The 17,245-nt window shown below is 54.4% G+C and overlaps 1 protein-coding gene across 3 annotated transcripts; it reads right to left on the bottom strand.

Moving 5' to 3' along the window:
* Positions 1 to 538: 538 nt before the first annotated feature.
* Positions 539 to 15,095, bottom strand: SLC35H1 (solute carrier family 35 member H1). 3 transcript variants are annotated; one of them, XM_010346927.3, is made up of 10 exons: positions 15,021 to 15,095; positions 9,059 to 9,435; positions 8,298 to 8,448; positions 7,284 to 7,347; positions 6,460 to 6,532; positions 5,787 to 5,955; positions 5,596 to 5,679; positions 2,595 to 2,770; positions 1,357 to 1,486; positions 539 to 1,119 (listed from the first exon to the last, which is right to left on the bottom strand). In XM_010346927.3, the coding sequence occupies exons 2-10, from the start codon at positions 9,176 to 9,178 to the stop codon at positions 995 to 997; spliced, it is 1,092 nt and encodes a 363-aa protein (XP_010345229.1). In that variant the 5' UTR covers positions 9,179 to 9,435; positions 15,021 to 15,095; the 3' UTR covers positions 539 to 994. The 3 variants fall into 3 exon arrangements, with proteins under 3 accessions (XP_010345229.1, XP_039335185.1, XP_010345232.1); XM_039479251.2 differs by having other exon boundaries at positions 9,059 to 9,438; positions 15,021 to 15,090; XM_010346930.3 differs by lacking the exon at positions 15,021 to 15,095 and having other exon boundaries at positions 7,106 to 7,347; positions 8,298 to 8,377; positions 9,059 to 9,146.
* Between the last annotated feature and the right edge of the window lie 2,150 nt (positions 15,096 to 17,245).

The raw sequence follows: 17,245 nt of genomic DNA on the forward strand, positions 1-17,245 counted from the left end.
GGGGCGGTGTGGATCAGCCACGTGCCGCACGTGCACACAGAGGTACACAGACCTGGACGTGAATCCGAGCCTGGCCGCTTAAGCAGCTCTTTATCTTTTCCAGGATTTAGTCTCTTAGTTGTTAAAAGGATTAAAAGAAACGCTTATATAACATTTAATCTGTTGCTAATATTGACTCAATCTTCAAAAGGACTCTTAGATATTCTTATCCCCATTTCACAGATTAAAAAACTACGGCACAGACAGGTTAGGTCATTTGCTTAGGGTCACACAGCTAGTCACAGAGCCGGGATTCAAACTAGGCTGTGAAAGCACGTAGTCTCCAGAATGCAGTTCACAGTAAATATTCAGTTATTTCCTGCCAGCAGGTGCAGTGGGGCTCCATGGGGAGGGCACTGGTGCTCGAACAGGAACGAGAAACGAAGCAGGCCTGGCTTCTGACCAGTCGTTTGAACAAGGCCCCAGGCAGGGACAGGAAAGGAGAGGCGAGACCCACATCATCCCCTCCCTGCCCTACGCCTCCAGCAACACAAGGCGATCAGTGGACCGTGAACCATTTATTTCCAAACTATAAATAAATCTGCTCTCTCAGAAGACACTGCCCAGGTAATGAGGCCCTAGCCCCTCCAGGTCCTGTTCCCAGTTGCTCCACAGACCAAACCCGGTCCCCTTAGAAAGCTGCTGTGCCTTGGAAATGAGTCTTGGCTGTCAGAGCTTGGGAAGAACCAGCCCACTCGCTTCTCCTGCTGTGATTCCAGCACAGCTTGGGCCCAGCTCCGGCCAGGACCCATGCTGGCCTGGTGCTCGCCCCTCGTGTGACCAAGCTCTGAAGGGAGGGGCAGGAGTCACGAGTGTCTGGCCTGGCCCCACCACATGACGACTCCCCATCCGCAGCTCCCAGATACCGTGAAGAACCCCCCAGGCTTGAGCACAGTAAGTGCTGGCAGCAGGCTGGGGGGTGGCCTGCTTCTAAGCCACTCGCCCTGGCTGGTCACTACTGCCCCTGGGCCACAAAGTACTCCTCCTCATTGTCACCTTCCTCTTGCTGGCTGTTCCGGAGCAGGAGCTCCAGGTCAGGGCTGGAGCCCAGCCCCTTCAAGGGTTTGGGGCCACCGTCACCTTGGGAGAGAGAGAGACTACAGTTACAGGCCCAGTCATGGTTTTCTTGGTTTGCCCTGATTTGCAGGTGTGCTGGGCCACCCAGGGCCCTCCCCCCCACTCTGGAGATGACCCCCACATCTTCCTAGAGGAGTGACAGCAGCAGAGCCACTGGGCACAATTCCTGCATCAGAAGTCACTAAGAGTCACAGGGAGGAGGATTGAAAACAGAGGCTTCCGGAAGGGGCTCCAGGTTACCTCTGGAATGCAGGGCTTTGAGGGCAACATGGAGGGATATTCCCGAGAGGCAGAGGGCGAAACCCAGCCAGTTCAGGAGGCTGATCTGATCACCCAGCAGATGAGCTGCCAACAGCAAAGTGCAGACTTCCTGGGGGCAGAGAAGCGGGAGGGGGCATGGTCAGCAGGGAGTGATCAGGAGGGTGGAAGGCGGGGGCACTGGGTACACTCAGGTGGGCAGATCAAGATCCACCTGAAATCATGGGCCCAGTCAGGCAGAGAGGTCAGGGGACCTGGCCAGCTTGTGGTGCTGCCCCACCAGCCTCCCTCTGAGAGATGTGACAAAGGAGGTGCTTGTCACAGAATTCTGTCATGAGTAAAAGAGGTAAACCAGATCCCAGGCTGGGGACCAGGGTGTTCAGCTCGAACCGTATCCACAAGGATGAAGGTTGCTGCCCCAGAAGGCAGGTACAGAGGGGAACCCTCAGCCTGTGCACGAGAATGCTGCATTACCCAAGGCTCTGAGGACACACACTGGTCCCAGGGCTCTCCATAAACGGAGACTGCAAACAGGAGTGGTGAGGCTGTTCGCCAGAAGACCCTCGGGCAGGCCCGCATGTCTGGGTTTAGGCAACACTGCTCTGGTATTGGTGTGTGCCTGGCCAAAGAGAAAACTCCCTCCCTGTCCCTGAACAGGGAGGGCTGTTGAAATGTGTGGGAGGGAGAGGGAAAAGTGAGAAGGTGAGAGAGCGAAGGACAGGGCTGTGAGGCGGCAGTACAGTGAGGCTGGCCACGGGGGCGCTCGCTCAGGGTCTCACTAGCCCTGGCCGTGGCCCTGACGAACACTGCCTATCAATCACGGAACTCTTTCCTGATGAGTCTGGATAGGGGCTGTTCAACCTGTGGCTCCAGGCCATTGCCCAATGCCAGAGTTGGCAGTCAAGGTAAAATGTGAATGCGTTCCAGGCCTAGTGGGGTCAGAGCTGGCTTTGAGGCCCCTGCTGTGCCCCTGGGGAAGGGCGGTTCTCCACCTGTGTCCCTGTCTATGGGGTGGGGGGCTGATCATGCCCACTCACAAGGCTGCAGTCAAGGCAGGAGGGGCCAGCATAGCACTCAGCAAAGTGCCTGTTACCTAATGGGGCATTTCCAGCTCTTCTCAGCAGGGCCCTGGGGTGTAAAAGCTGGGATCGAAACGGCTGGTGAGAAATCCCTGGGGCTCCCCCTCCGAGACAGGACTGGCATCACCCCCAAGTCTGTACCTTAAAAATGCCAGCAATGGAGAGAGTGAGGCTGGAGGTTCTGGAGACCAGGAGGAACTCAGAGAAGCCCAAACCAAAGGCGAGAATCCCGCCAAGGAAGAGGCTCCCAAGTACCCGCAGGAGCAGCCCTGTGTCCTGGAAACGGAAGATTTTCTCAGATGTGGACAAATGGAGACCTGAAAGCAATGGGGAGAGTGGGAGCTGGGTCCCGGGCTGCCTCAGCAGCCCAATGCCAGCCACATGAGATCTTCCACTGTCGCAGTGAGTCCTGACTGAAACCTGCTGGCCGACTGTGGCCGAGAAAAAGCATGGGAGGTATAAAGTGATCTCAGACAGCCTGAGACCTGGGGAAACCAGGGAAGCCACGATGGCTGCCAGAGCCCAGGGGCAACATAAGCCAGATCCTAGTGGGATGACGGAGATCCTAGCGGGATGACAGGAATCCTGGTGGAATGATGGTGATCCTAGTGGGATGATAAGGATCCTAGTGGGATGATAGGGATCCTAGTGGGATGAGGAGGATCCTAGTGGGAAGAGGAGGATCCTAGCAGGATGAGGAGGATCCTAGTAGGATGAGGAGGATCTTAGTGGGATGACTGACGGGGATCCTAGTGGGATGAGGAGGATCCTAGCGGGATGATGGGGACCCTACTGGGATGATGGGGATCCTAGTGAGATGATGGTGATCCTAGCGGGATGACGGTGATCCTAGCGGGATGACGAGGATCCTAGCGGGATGACGGGGCTCCTACTGGGATGACGAGGATCCTAGTGGGATGACAATGATTCTAGCGGGACGACGGGGATCCCAGCGGGAAGACGGCGATCCCAGCGGGATGACGGGGATCCCAGCGGGATGACGGCGATCCCAGCGGGATGACGGCGATCCCAGCGGGATGAGGAGGATCCTAGTGGGACGATGGGGAGGGCTTGTCCGAGCCCCCAGGCTAAAGTAGAGGAGGGTGGCACCGCACAAAGACGACAGAAGTGCCCTGCATACTCACTTACTGGTCTGGCAGGAAGGGCTCGTGGCTGCTGACCTCATGTGGTCATTGGACTTGTGGTAACTAATGAGCCAAAGAAGGTAGGGCAGCCACAAGTGAGGAAGGGCCAACAGTGCCCCGGCCCACTGGGGAAGCTCCCTGGGCTACACGTCAGCCTACAAACAGGGACAAAATTCCATCCCTACAAACGTTCATTTTAACTAGGTCTTGCTAGTATAGAGCTGTGGGATTGGGCTGAGATGTGTCCCCTTTCTGGGCCGTATTGATAAAATGAGAGGCCTGGGACCAGACCGGTATTCCTCCAACCCACGGTATCACTTGACGAACATTTCCCAAAAAGAAAACACAAACACATGACAAAAGCCATGGCCCCTTGCTCCAGAAACACTGGCATGCACACGCCCCACCCCCCAAATTCTGCTTAGACTTTCAGAGGAGTCATGGTCCCTCCGACACTGTCCATCTGGGAGAAGGACTCCCAGCGTCCTCCCACAGGAAAGCCCTCCTGGTGCGTTAGCACGGGGTGAAGGGGGGCCTGCGCCTGGGCCCAAGAGACACCTACGGTAGCTGGAAGCTGGAGGAGGATTTTGAGATTTTTGGAGGGAAACACCAAAGAAATGCAGAGTGACAGTCCCCCTAGGCCAAACAGCCTCACAATGCAGGATATCCTGTTTGGTGCTGGGCTCAGCAGTACTGCAAAGGCCTCTGCAAATTGAAGGAATTCGGGGAAGAGCAACATAAGTAATGAAGGCGCTTGGGGGATTAATTTACCAGAAAAGATTAAAGGAGCTAAATCCATGCAGCTTTGCTAAGTGACGACTACCAGGGGCTTTCAGATGAGGCTCGGCAGAGATGAGGCATGATGTAAACACCCAGAAGGGGAGGGAGAGTGTGGTGTTTGGCACAAGGGGGCATAATGAAGGAACGGGGAGAGATTTTAAAAAGAGGAAAAAAAATGAGGCCCTGAACAGAAGTTTCCTGGACAACGGGGCTTCAGAATAATTTTCTCAGGGAGGTTCAAGACGCTTCAACACTTGAAACTTAAATGGATGTGGGACAGAATTTTCTGTAATGACCCAGAGGGCAGACGGGACTCTGGGAGGAAGGATAAACAGAAAGGGGACAAAGGCTAATCCCAAAACATCAAAGGAAGGAAAATGGTGCCACCCCTCCCAGCCTACGCAACTCTCCAGGCCTCTCCTCTTCCCTGAAGACAGCGGAGGAACAGCTGACCATGTCCCCAGGCTCCTGTGTGCTGGCTCCTGGCCTTCAGCCCCCGCTCCGGAAGCCCACCCTCTGCTGACTCTGTGTGGCCCACACTCCCTGAACACACAACCTGCTGTGCCATGCCCGGACATGGCTGAGCCTCCTATTCCCACTTCCCAGATGCCCTGGGCCCTGTAGCCTGCCAGAATCCCACTCACCCTCTAAAACCACAGCCGGGGAAGCCTTTATGGCCTGCCTCATTACTCCAGCATCTTGGAACAATCCCTGATTCCCCGCTCCTTAGAGGCAGGATAGGGTGCTTAAGAGTAGGGCTGGACCACTTGGAGCCAGGCTGCTGGCTTCATATTCTGGCTCATTTATGAGCTATGGAACCTTGGGCAAATTATCTTTACTTCTCTGGGCCTCACTTTGTTCCACCTGCAAAATGGGATAATGGTACTGCCACACAGGGTTTTTGGAAGGACGAAATGAGTTCGTATGTTTAAAGAGATCAGAACAGCCCTGCTGCACTTTCAGGGCTCCATGCACACTTACTGTCGTGAATGTTCCCTGGATTTTACATGTGCTTACATGTGCTTTCTCCATGGCATTTATCATGCTGGGCATTCATCAGCCATTTTTTTACATGTCTGTCTGGAACCATGTGCTTCCAGGGGAGGGACTGCATCTTTGATCTCAATAACCTCTGCAGCTCCCACTGTGTTGGGCTCAGGGCAGGGATCTGTGGTCTGCTGCACTGAGGTGACCCTGACAGGGATGGCCCAACGTACCTTCAAATACAGCAAAGAGAGGGAAGAGCCCCAGGAACATGAGTGGCTGCAGGTGGAACATGGTGTCGATGGGATTCTGGAGGCCTGCAGGGCAGGGGACGGGCACCATCAGGTCTGGCCCGGCCCTGCCCTGCCTCCACCCTGCCTGTGCCAGGGTTCCTCTCTCTGGAGGGTGAGTGGCACGTGCTCACCGAGTTCAGCCTTCTGCAGGAGCATCTGGGTGAGGGTCCAGCGAATGCCACCGATGAACGAGGCCCCCAGCACCAAGGCAAAGCCCTCCACGTTGAACTGTGTGGACTTGTAGGTGAACATGAAGAGACCCCCGGCGATGAGGAGGACCACCAGGACCAGTGCAGCGCGCTGGGAGGATGGAGAGCAGTGGCAGCTAACTTAGGGGTCTTCAGGGTCAAGGGTTCATCACATTCGGAGTCTGGGGTCAGCAGCCATCTTGGCTGCCCCTGAGGCAGGAAATCCTTCTACTCTCCAGCTCTACCCCAGGGGGTCCTGGACAGTCCTTGCCTACCCATCCATGCTGGTATGCCAACAGCCCCGCTCACTCTGCCACACTGACAGCTGTCCTAGGCCAAGGGGCCCCACCTCCTCCCCTGGGCCTAACACACATGGCTACCGTCTCCCACAGCAGGGAGCTTCCCGGACCCAGCTCTGCCGGGACCCTCGTCCTGGAGTGCTTCCTCCTCCGGTCATCACTGCCCGTGTCCAGGTCCCTTCTCAGGAAGCGAGCTACTGCCACCTGGGCTGGGCTCGGCTCCTCTGTCACACAGCGGGACAACCCACTGCTCAGATTTCCCTTTTCTTCTTAGCATCTGTGGGGGCAGGAGGGACAAAAGAGCAGCTGGGCCTCACCAGCTCCTCCAGCCTGAAGATCAGAGAGAAGATCAAGATGAAGAGGACAGCTGAGGATTTGGTCATTGTGTACCTGGAAGCAAAAATTACCCACAATGCACCGCTGGAGTCCAGGGCTCAGACCCGTCACCAAGAAAGGAGCCAGAGCACAAATCGCTGAGCTAGAAAGGCAGGTGTGGCCTCCCTGACTTCCCTGGGGGTAACCTGGGTCCAAATGACCAAACGAAGCTGGGCTAAGTCATCTGGGCTGATAAGTGACCTTTAATCAGAAGGAATCTCTGACTAAGAGGCCTCTGGTTATCACCAGGGAGAAGAGGCTGCAGCCTGACGTTGAGCTCCCTGAGTGCTATTCTTTAACTAACCCTCAGCGGAGCCCAGGAGAGGGAAGGAAGGATGACAAATGGGAGGATGAGAAGGCAGGAACTGTGCTCGCTGAAGCAAAACATCAGAGGGAAGACACTCCTGCACGGGCCCCAGGCCACACAGGGCTCTCCTGCAGCTGCGTGTACCACCCACCAGTGGCCGCCTGTCTGTGGCCTGGCAGCCTGCCCTCCCCTGCTCTGGCGGTGGGGGTTCTGGGTGAGCTCCCTGGCTTCCCCACGCTGCCTGGCAGGTGGGCACAGCATCCCCACTGCGCTGGGCTTACGGAAAAGGTTGGCGACTTCCCGGAGAGCTGCTGGGTGCCAGGGAGAGGCTGAGAGAGCAGGGGTTGGTCCCAGAGAGTGGTGGAGTGGCTGGCCTGGTGGCCAGGCGTGCAGACAGCCCGCTGGACAGACAGAGAGCTTGAGCCTGAAGGGAGGCAGCAGGGCATGGCCGGTACTCACAGCGAGACGGTGACATAGAGGAAGCTCCAGTTGGACAAGCCCACATCAAGTGCCGTCGCTAGAGCTGTGGAGACACGGGCACCCACAGGACAGTGTGGGAGGTCCACATTGTGCTGGGGTGAGCTGCCACCCTGAGGCACCTGAGCGCCCCCAACTTCTGAACCATCCCGGCTCCTCCTGTGGGGCCCTCCGGCCTTCTTTTCCACCAGCAACTGAAGGGTTAATATCCGGCCCCCAAGGGGTAGGGGGCTGCTCCAGCATTAAGGCTGGGCCCCTTCCGACTGGCTGGGCCTGGTGTGCTTTCCACAAACATGCCGGCTATCCCCTGAGCCGAGGTGTTAACCCGATCCAGTCAATTCCTTACTGGAAACCCTTTTCCCTGAGGATGGAACACAACTCCGCCAGGGGGAACTGGGCCTCCAGGATGTGATCCCCGCCCACCCGCTCAGGTCTCATCTCTCACTCTTCCTCTGGCCAGCACCAGGTTCTTAGCATCCCGAAACACCGAGTTCCCTTCCAGACCCCAGAGCTGACACTAAACCTCCCTGGAGCCACTCAGGCCCCTCCTCGCCAGCCAGTCCCATGCATCCCTCAGACCGCGGCCTACTCAGCACCTGACCGAGGAAATCTTCCTCCACCAGCCGAGGGCCCCGGGCCTTGGGTCGGTCCCCTCCCTGGTCTCCACGGTGCCCTCCATGACCGTGTCACAGCCCTGCGAGGGCAGGGACCCTGCCTGCTCACCACGTATCTCCAGGCCTCAGGGCTGCACTCCAGGCTCGGTGTCTGCTGTGGGGCGAGGGAGCCGTGGGTGCAGCAGAAGGTTTGGGGGTGCGTGGTGGGGCAGCGGGCAAGAGGCAGCAGTGCGGGTGGAGGGAGGCCAGGCCAAGAAGGCAGGGGAGGAACAGAGCAGGAAGAGGGGAGGGACTCGGCTTCTGGCATGCGAGCGTCTCTTGTCCCTGTCCTAGTTCTCCAGTCCCTCCTCCCGCCCTGCCCTCCCCAGGGTCCCCCACCTACCTGTGGGAGCCACTCTTCTGAGGTAGTCGGCCCAGCTCAGCACCACGCGGGCCCTGTGGCTGGAACACTGAACCAGCGCCCTGGACAGGGCGGAGAAGAGGAAGATCACAGCCAGGTGCAGCATCGTCATGAAGAGGGGGAAATGGAAGCTCTGTATGGAGCCCAAAGCAGACACCCCGGCTCGGTTTAGACAGCCTGCCCCCCACCAGCTCTCTCTTTCTTGCCCCTCTGCTGGAGTGGGGCTCATTCGGTGGTTCATGAGGACCTTGCTGTGTGTGTAGGGCCTTTAGCTACAGTATCACTGCTTGGAATGACACGGACTCTTAGGTCACAAAGACAGGTGGCAGCCCAGAGACTCAATTCTAGCCTGGGGCTGTCTCCACCACTTCCACACACTCTCGAGCGACCTGCCCAGCCCTCCTCAAGGCCTATGCCCAAGTCAGAGCCACGGCAGGCCACTGCGTTGTATCACTGATTAAAATATTGAAATCCTTCTCTAGCGGGGTCAACAGCTGCTGCTTGAGCCCCCGTTTCCCAGCTCGGCCCTTCACACCGCCTGCTCTCCTTGGTTTCCCCTGGATCCAAACATTTACAGGGAACCCTGGTGCGGTGGTCTTGGAGGGCCCTGTTCCACCCCAGCTGCGACTGGCTTCCAGTTAGACTGGTGGAAGCTTGTGCCTTCCTGGTAAGCATGAAGGCACCATAACCATAGCTCCGGCCACCTCCACCCCAGCGCCCTGCCCGGCAAGGCCTCCCGGTACCTTTGTCAGCCATTTGTTGTAGAAGGTGATGCCGATGGAGAAGCAGTAGTAGAGAAGCACCAGCCCCAGGGTCAACACCGCCTTCCACACAAAGGCCACATCGAGGGCCCACCTCCCCATTCGCGGCCGCTGGAGCACCCGAGCTCCTGAGTCAGCGGGGGCAGGCACCCCTCTTGAAGACAACGTGTGGGAAGAGCTGGCGGAGCTGGACCACAGCTTTCACCAAGAACGTCTCCTGGCTGGAGGAGCTCTCTGCAGCTCCATGACTTGGAACCGTCAGCGGAGCCCCCCGCGGAGTCCTCACCTAAGGGGCTGGTGGCTGGTGCTGAGCCTTCCCATGGTTAACCGGATGCAGCTCTCACGAGTCCCTAGGTCTGCTGCTGGGGACAAAGGGCAGCTCTGGAGCTGTAGGCAGAGACTGTGCTTCTCACAGCCACGGGTGCCACTGAAGGCTGCATGACTCAGGGCTCCGGAGGGGCTGCGCAAACGGGCACAGGCCCTCCCAGAGACCCATGTCCGCTTGTCACCTCAAGCTACTCTCCATGAACTGCCACCAAAGTGACCTTTTAAAACACAAATCTGATCATGTCAGGCCACTGCTTAAAACCCTTCAGCAGCTTCCAGGACTTTTCTGATAAAGACCGGGAGCCTTCCCTGGCCCTGCTGGTCTTTTCAGTCTCAGCCAGAGGCTCTCCAGAACCTGGCCCCGCTGGAAACCTTTCAGCTCCCCAAACCCCAGCTTCCTTCCTGTCATCTGAAGGAAATGAATGAACACTGCACCCAACCTTCCGTCCTTCCTCATCGATCCCACCTATCTTCAGTTCAGAGGCCACTTCTTCAGGGACCCCGCCCCATCCCCTTAATCAGTCCCCTGAGATACAAGCGGCTCTCATGACTCCCCTACTTTACGGCACTCGTGCAGGTGTGATTTGAGTAATGAACGTCTGTGTCCGCTGAGAGGCTACGAGCGGCACAGAGGGACCAGTGTGTCCACACCCGCCTTACGCACACCTGGCATGCTTTAAGTTCTCTATTTGGTTTGATGACTGTCAGAGAGCAGGCACGTGATATTCAGGGGACTGGTCTGGTCTTTAGGGGTTAGAAACGGAGCAGGAAACCAACACTCTAACGACTGGAACACTCTTATCGACTACCGACTACCGGTCTTGCCAAATGAAACCACTCCCAGCCTCCTTGTCAATCCAGCCAACTCTGATGAGCGCCCTGAGCAGGCCGGGTAGACCTGTCTGTGCCCAGAGGAGCCTCAGGTTCAGTGTCACGACACCTGCTGCTTCATCTGTGTGTCCCCCGGACCACGGCTCCTCCTTTGAGGCAGTCCCATCTTGATGAAACGCCACCTTCTTCTTGAAGCCTTCCTAGGCTTCCAGATCATTCTTTCCACCTCCCTTCCCACCTTTCTGAAGGGAGCTGCTCCGTTCCATTCTGCACTCTGGAACCTGTGCTACCTCCCCTCCCCAGGGCAAACAGGGAGCTGGCTGTGTCCAAAGGAATCTCTGGGGCTACAATTGTTTTGAGAGGAGCTTTGGAAACCTGTGCTGTGTTTGAGGGTTGCTCCCGGCGTTCGGTGAGTGGGGAGGAAGGGGCAGTCCACACACCGAACCCTGCTCTGCATCCTGCACGACTACCATTCATACAAGGGAAAGATCAGCTTATAATGATCTGAACCTAGAATGTAACTGTTTATATGTAAACACAGGGCAGGTTTCCCACGGTTCTACTGTGAACTAACATTTCCAAGAATACGATGCCTGTGTACAATGAAGGGAGACTTAAGAATGGTCAAAATTGCCTCAAAATAGCCAAAATGGTAGCAAAAGTTCCCATTCTGGAAAAACCACATCAGTTACGGCAATGGCACTAGTGGTTTCTGAGGTGCAACATAATATGGCTGTGCCAGACTGTGCCTGTGGCCACCACACTCCCAGAGGGTCCACACAGAAGGGACAGCAACTGTTGCTTCACTGTGACCTCCAACACTGTTGTGCTCAGTAACTTACATATTGAAACATATTTTGTTGCACTGTCAATTACTTTCCTTTTATGTTATAGGGCACTGTTGATTTTTAAAAATTACATGTAGGCAGTTATTAATCATTTGTTTCATTTTAGGGTAATAAAAGGGACTGTTAACAAAATATTTGTAATAAAAAGGAGGTGTTAGACTCAATGAGTTGAGACTCCTACCTGACCTAATGCAGTCTCATTCCTTCTAATGCCTTCTATAAGCTGACGTCTTCCCAATGTATACTCCAGCTCTGATTCCCGTGAACTCCAGAAGAATATCCAATGCCTACCGAACCTCTTCTTCCCCTGGATGTGTAATGTCAGGCAACTCACTCACATCTACAGTGTTCGGAACTGACTCCTGTTTTCCACACCCTGCTTCATCCAAGCCTGCTCCTCTCCCTACTTCCCATCCCAGCAGATGGCTCCACTACTCTCCTATCAGCTCAGGCCAAAAGCCTTAGGGTCAATCTTGACTACTCTCTTTCCCTCAGCCCACATTCAATCAGTAACCGTCAGCTCTATCTTCAGAAATATCCCAATATGAGCACATCTCTCGAACTCCACCACTACCGTCTCCACCATCCTCTCCCCAAATGACTGTGGCAGTTTCCTACACAGTTCTCTCTCCTTCTCCTGTGACCGCCACCGTAAGCTCCTCCAACACGGGGAGTGCATGGCCCTCAAACGTATCTACAGATCTCAAAACTCACACTCTCGGCTGGGTGCAGTGGCTCACGCCTGTAATCCCAGCACTTTGAGAGGTCAAAGTGGGTAGGTCACAAGGTCAGGAGATCAAGCCATCCTGGCCAATATGGTGAAACCCTATCTCTACTAAAAATACAAAAATCAGCTGGGCATGGTGGTGCATGCCTGTAATCCCAGCTTACAGAGCTTACGGAGGTTGCAGTGAACCGAGATCGTGCCATTGCACTCCAGCCTGGGCAATAAGAGTGAAGCTCCATCTCAAAAACAAAACAAAACAAAATGAAACCAAAATAACCCACAAAACCCACACTCTTTCCTCTATACCAGGTTTCTCAACCTTGGCAATACCGCTTGTTTGGGGACAGATAATTCTTTGGGAGAAAACCCATCCTCTACATGGCTGGGTGGTTAGCAACATCCCTGGCCCCTACCTACCAGACACCTGTCGCATCCTTCCCCCCATCCCAAATTGTGATACCCAAGAATGTCTCTAAACACAGCCATGGACTCCATGTTTGGATCCCCTTCCACGAACACTCCCTTCGTGGGAGCCCTCTCTCCTGGATTTCCCCTCTGGGGTCCCCTTCCACACTCTCTCATGGAAGCCTGTCTTCCCCTCCTAAACTCCATCTCTCTCTATTCCTTTCCACTCAGTGTGGAAGCTGCTTTCCTCTCCTGGATTCCATCTTTCTGGATTCTCTCACTCAGTGTGAGAGTTAGCTGTTGAGTCTCCTCTTCCTGTTTCTCTGTCTCTAAATAAATCACTTTCTACAAACAAACAAACAAAAAATAAATAAACACAGCCATATGTCACCTGGGGACCAAACCTGGTCCCTGTGGAGAACCACTGCTGACCCTGTCCTGTGACAGGCAGATCACAGGACATGCTGGCACTAAGCTTTCTTCCTGGCCCTCTCCCCTCATGGATCCTCCTGTGGCTTCCAAGGCAGGAAAGTCTGTTCACTCTTCTGCAGTTTCTGCTTTTGCTGCATTTTCTGCTGCAGCACTGTAACGCCCTCCCTCCACTGTTCAAATGCTGACCTTCCTTCACACCTGGCCCAGGCCCCCTGTCTCCAAGAAGTCTCCATGGCTACCCCACCTACGGAGCAGTGTCTCAAAGTTAACTCATTTTCTTATTGGGATTCAGACAGTCACCTATCCACAAACACAAAGGCAAATCTCAGCTAGAAGGGTCCCTGGAGATCATCTAGGCATTTAATGGGCATTTATGAAGCACTCCTGTAGGCTCGCCATTGGAGACACAAACATGAAATTGAAAAGATGCCCACCCTTATTTATTGATTTCTTGATTTATTTTGAGACGGAGTTTTGCTCTTGTTACCCAGGCTGGAGTGCAATGGCCCACCCTTATTTTATAAAGGAAACAAGATTTAAAGGGGTAAATGCTCTTTTTGAAATCTCATTTGCTCAGGAAGGAAAGTCTATATTCTGCCCCACTTTGCACAGAGAGCAGCTTAGCTGGGGGCAGCAGTCACATCAAGGTAAGGCTGGCTGGTGCATCACTGTGGCACCTGCTTCCCTCAGTCTTCCTAACTGTAACTTGGGCAGCATGGTTTAGCGCTTAAGAGTGTGGGCTTTGGAGTTAGAGACCAAGAATCAATTCTTACCGTCCCTACTCACTACTGTGTGACCCTAAGTTACTTGACCTCTGGACTCAAGTTTCTTCAACTATAAAGGGAGACCTCTGGACTCAGTAAAGTGGCATCAGGTGCAACATTAAATGCTGGCTCATGGTAGAGGCTTACTCCCCTCTTGGTCCCCTTGCCGTGAAACTTCCTCAGAGGGTCCCGCACTGCCAGCTCCACTTGTTCACCTCCTGTCCTCACTTCAGCCTATCTCCACTGCTCTGATGGGTCACCTACCACACCTCCTCCCTGCTGTCTGGGCAAAGGCCTAGTCTCTATTCTTATCTTACACAATGGATCACTTTCTCCTCCTAGAAAAAAAAAAACCTTCTCTTGGGTGCCACGATACCACACCCACCTGGGTTTTCTTCTGCTTTTCTGGACTTTTTCTAGGTCTTTTTTGCTGGCACCTTCTTGTCAACTCAATCTACAAAAATTGGGTGCCTAAAGCGTGGAACCTGGCTTCTCTTCTCTCTTAAATCTAACGCTACATAATCTCATCCTACCCAATCCACTTACCAATGATTTCTAAATTCGTTAGATCAGCCCTGACCTTCTCTGTATCAGATTGGTATATCTAACTGCCTATTTGGTAGCTGCACTTCAAATATCTAAAACTTAAGTTGCCTTAAGAAGATTTCATAATTATTTCTCATGCCACCAATCTATCCCAGAGTGATTTAGTACATGCCAGTATAATACACTTGGTTACTTCAGCCGCAACCAAAAATCTATGAAGTAATCATTGACCACTTATTTCCATCATTTCTCAAATCCTGCCCTGCCAGTTCCACCCTCAATACACTTCTTGACCCATCTACTTCTCTTCCCCTCCATTCCCACTACCACAGTCTAAACCAGTGATCTTTCACCTGCTGACGACTACTGGTCTAACCGGTCTCCTTGCTTCCTCTTTCGCCCCTAAAGTCTGGAATCTATAATGCAGCCAGAGAGATGCTGTAGGCACACCAAACAGTTCCTGCCCTAAGGCTAAGCCCAACTCCTCAACCAGGTCCACAAGGAAGGCCTCTCACTATCGTGCCTCTGCACCGCATACTTCTGCCACTGGCCCCAGCACCCGCCACAGCGGCCCCCTGCCATGTGTCAAACACATTAAGCCTGTGTCTTTCTTTACTTGCAGCTCTTTCTGCCTTCAGTACCCTTCCGCAGACCTCCTCCTGGCTGAACACTTTCCCCAATGCCCCACCCCTCCCAATCCTCGTGGCACTTCCCACTTCTGACGTTTCCTTGTTTGCTCACGTGTTTACTGCCCGCTCCAACCCCACCGCGGGAAGCAGCCTCTCCGAGGGCAGGGCCATGTCCAGTTCCGGCCTGGGTCCCGCGCCCAGCACGTCGCAGGTGCTCAGGAAATACTAGATGAACCGGCGTGGGGCAGGTGCCCTACCGGAGGGCGCTTGGAGACCTCTGCGCCCTCCTCAGACGGCGAAACTGAGGTCCGGGGAGGGACAGGGGCGTGACGTGCCCCATGCCAATGCGCGCAGAGCCCGGGCGGGGGGCCCGCTTCCCGGCTCCAACTCCGGCCCCCCAACCCCGAGAGCGCCCCGGGCCGCGCGGCCACTCACCTCGGCCTGGGGAGCTCCCGGCCGGAATCTTCCCACCGGAAGTGCGAGGCCGAATGACGCAGCCGAACCGCGGCGGGGTCGGTAATTTCCGCCGGAAGCTGCAAGGGCTGGGCGGAGCCGGGGCGGAAAAGTGGGGGCGGGGCAGCACGGGGGCGGGGCGTCTTCGGTGGTCGGGTCTTTTCGAGGTACAGCGCAGTTTCGTCCTCCGCGAAGTCCCTCCGGCGCAGAACACAGCCGTGTACTGTAATTGTTTGCACCTCTCCTGCACTCAAGCAAGGGCTTGCTTTGGAACCCCGGTACCTGCTAGTGTTCTGCACAGTGGGCATCCAAAAATGGTCACTTGTTTGCTTTTACTGAACAAATTGTTTTTCTTACGTCCAGTCCAGTGCTGGGCAACTATGGAATGAACCACGAAGATAGGTATCTCATGGGCTTTATCTTCTGGGAGCTCAAGCCAGCTGGGGACATTACAACTTAGGCGATCCAGAAGTAATAAGAAACATTTGTGAAATATTTTCTATGTGAAACTTTTTTAGAATTATCTCAATTTCAATAGGCTGAGTAGGGGGAGAGCATCCCAGCTAGAGGAGATGGCAGAATCCTAAAGGCGGGTGAGAAGGCTCTAGCCGTGCCTGGGGCACAGGTTTATAACTGTGGTGGTTCAAAAGTAGCCAAGGGGCAGGTTGCAGTGGCCCCAAAATGCCAGCCTAGGGAGTTCAGGTTTTCTTCATCTTGCAGGATGGATGAAAAGGGCAGCATTTGCAGCCAAGATCATTAGGGCAGGGCAAGCTAGGGTTGCACATTCACACCCGGTTTTGTGCTTTTTGCCCTCCTCCAGCCGCCTCTTGGGCTCTCTGGCAGAAAGACCAGCTGCAAACGTGGATCCTTGCAAGTGACTCAGCTGGGCTCCCTGGCCCCTCTGAACAGAAGGCTCAAGGCCAGAGTGCAAGCAGTGCTTTGTGTAAACTGCTGCCGTCACTGCCGCCAGCTGGCATCATGCAGGCATTAGTTCATTCAATGCTTACCAAGCACCTACAATGGTACCCGTCACTGCCCCAGGTCTTGGCTTTATTCGGCCCTCAAGGCTTATATTGCATGCACTTTCTATACCTTTTGAAAGAGCTTTTCCTCACACCCTTTTCTCTCAGAGGCAAGAGAAAGTATCTATTTTCATCACCACCCTCATTCAAGCCTCCCAGCTACCAAGGCCAAGGTTTAGAGCAGCAGCCTAAAACACCAGCTGGAAGGCTGGGCACTAAGCACAGGCAACACACAGGGTAAAGAGCATGTCTTTTTTGTAAGGCACAAGTACTCGAGCTGTTGCCTGGCTGTGTCCCTGGCAGGGAGAAGAAGCAGGATGTGTTCGTGGGGGTGTACAGTATGCCTTACCCTGCTGTACCCAGCAGGGTTGAGCAGAAACGCTTTGTCCCAGTACAATCTGTGAGCATCCTTCACCAGCAGGTATGTCTGTGTGTGTGTATGTGTGGGAGGAGCGAATGAGGAGGAAGGGACTCTTGGAAGGTGACTAAGGGCTCCAGCTGGAGCTCTCCAGAGTCTCCCAGACACACTGCGATGAAGTCTTGTCAAGGTGAAATCTTCACCTTTGGGCAGGGAGCAAGTACAGACAAACAGCTGTTAGCAGGAACCACAGTTTGTACATGAAAGAGTATTTATTGAAAACATGGTTACTGACAGGAAGCTCCTGGCTGCTCTCTGGTTGCAATCTTGGCTCACAACTGGAAGTGTTATGTACTTTTTACTTCCCCTCAATTTAATTTTCCTCCAAGGTTCCACCCTAAGATAGGTAGATCTTATATAAATATATATACACGTCTGTATAAGTATGGCCTATAGTAAAGAAAATATATAGTACACTCTTCATTGGGTAGTACCTACCATGCCAGGCCACCAATACTGAATGCCAATGTGCAGGGAGAGAGGCTGTGTGTGTGGTTTACAAGTGCTGCAGCACCAGGGAAGCCCCACTGGTACAGGTGTGGCCTCAGCCGGCCTCGGCCAGCTCCCTGAAATCATGGCCAATGGTAGAAACCATAGCGCTAGGAAGGGAAGGCAAACTTCCTGGGGTCTGGAAGGCCAAAGGAAAGCCAACTGAAGAGGGCTGCAATTCAGGTTAGGTGGGAGATTTCTCTCTGAGGAAGGAAAAAGGTATAAATGTACGGGGAGAGGGCAGAATCTAATGACCTCCCCACTGTCTAGGCCCAGGC

Source organism: Saimiri boliviensis, chromosome 9 (assembly GCF_048565385.1).
Source record: "Saimiri boliviensis isolate mSaiBol1 chromosome 9, mSaiBol1.pri, whole genome shotgun sequence".
Lineage (NCBI taxonomy): Eukaryota > Metazoa > Chordata > Mammalia > Primates > Cebidae > Saimiri > Saimiri boliviensis.

Coding starts and splice junctions, on each gene's coding strand:
- SLC35H1 (XM_010346927.3), bottom strand. CDS start 9,178: ATGGGGAGGTGGGCCCTCGATGTGGCCTTTGTGTGGAAGGCGGTGTTG. Junction 7,348..8,297: donor CAGAAGAGTGGCTCCCACAG/GTAGGTGGGGGA, acceptor GTGTCTCCACAG/CTCTAGCGACGGCACTTGAT. Junction 6,533..7,283: donor CTCTATGTCACCGTCTCGCT/GTGAGTACCGGC, acceptor TTTTGCTTCCAG/GTACACAATGACCAAATCCT.